General features: G+C 48.5%; 1 protein-coding gene across 1 annotated transcript; it reads left to right on the forward strand.

Annotated features, from left to right (window-relative positions):
- Positions 1–5: 5 nt before the first annotated feature.
- Positions 6–559, forward strand: LOC104547495 (alpha-amylase 1-like; the record flags this gene model as incomplete). The annotated part of the gene is made up of 3 exons (XM_010193201.1): positions 6–136; positions 224–346; positions 460–559. Coding segments are annotated over 3 exons (354 nt in total), but the record flags the coding sequence as incomplete, so codon positions are not given.
- Positions 560–676: the final 117 nt, after the last annotated feature.

Below are 676 nucleotides of genomic sequence, written 5' to 3' on the forward strand. Positions count from 1 at the left end.
AGGTAATTGACTTGGGTGGAGAGCCAATCAAAGGCAGTGACTACTTTGGGAATGGCCGAGTGACAGAATTCAAATACGGTGCAAAACTGGGGACAGTGATCCGCAAGTGGAACGGAGAAAAGATGGCCTACTTGAAGTAAGGATGAAGATGCTGTGGCTTACCTGGGATACACTGGATGCACCAGCTGACAGGGTAGCTTTAAGTCTTTGTGTTTTTGGCTAGGAACTGGGGAGAAGGCTGGGGCTTTGTGCCTTCCGACAGAGCTCTGGTCTTTGTGGATAATCACGACAACCAGCGGGGGCACGGGGCTGGTGGAGCTTCCATTCTAACCTTCTGGGACGCCAGGTAAGGGATTGCTCTTGTCTGGGTGCTGCTTATTCCTTTGGCTTGTTTGAATACCTGTTGTCTGGCACGGTTTCTCTTTGTGTGTCTCATGACCTTTTTTGTCTGATGCACAGGCTTTACAAAATGGCAATGGGTTTCATGCTTGCTCATCCGTATGGGTTCACACGTGTGATGTCAAGTTTCCGCTGGCCAAGACATTTTGAAAATGGACGGGTGAGTTTGTAATGTTGAAGATAACTTCACAGTGAGTAAGGATCAGAGCAGGGCCAGGGAAGCAGTCCAGTGCATTTCAACTTGTTAAGTGATTTCTCTGTCCCATGTTGGATCCAG

The sequence above is a fragment of the Mesitornis unicolor genome, unplaced genomic scaffold (genome assembly GCF_000695765.1).
Source record: "Mesitornis unicolor isolate BGI_N332 unplaced genomic scaffold, ASM69576v1 C13062583, whole genome shotgun sequence".
Classification (NCBI taxonomy): Eukaryota; Metazoa; Chordata; class Aves; order Mesitornithiformes; family Mesitornithidae; genus Mesitornis; species Mesitornis unicolor.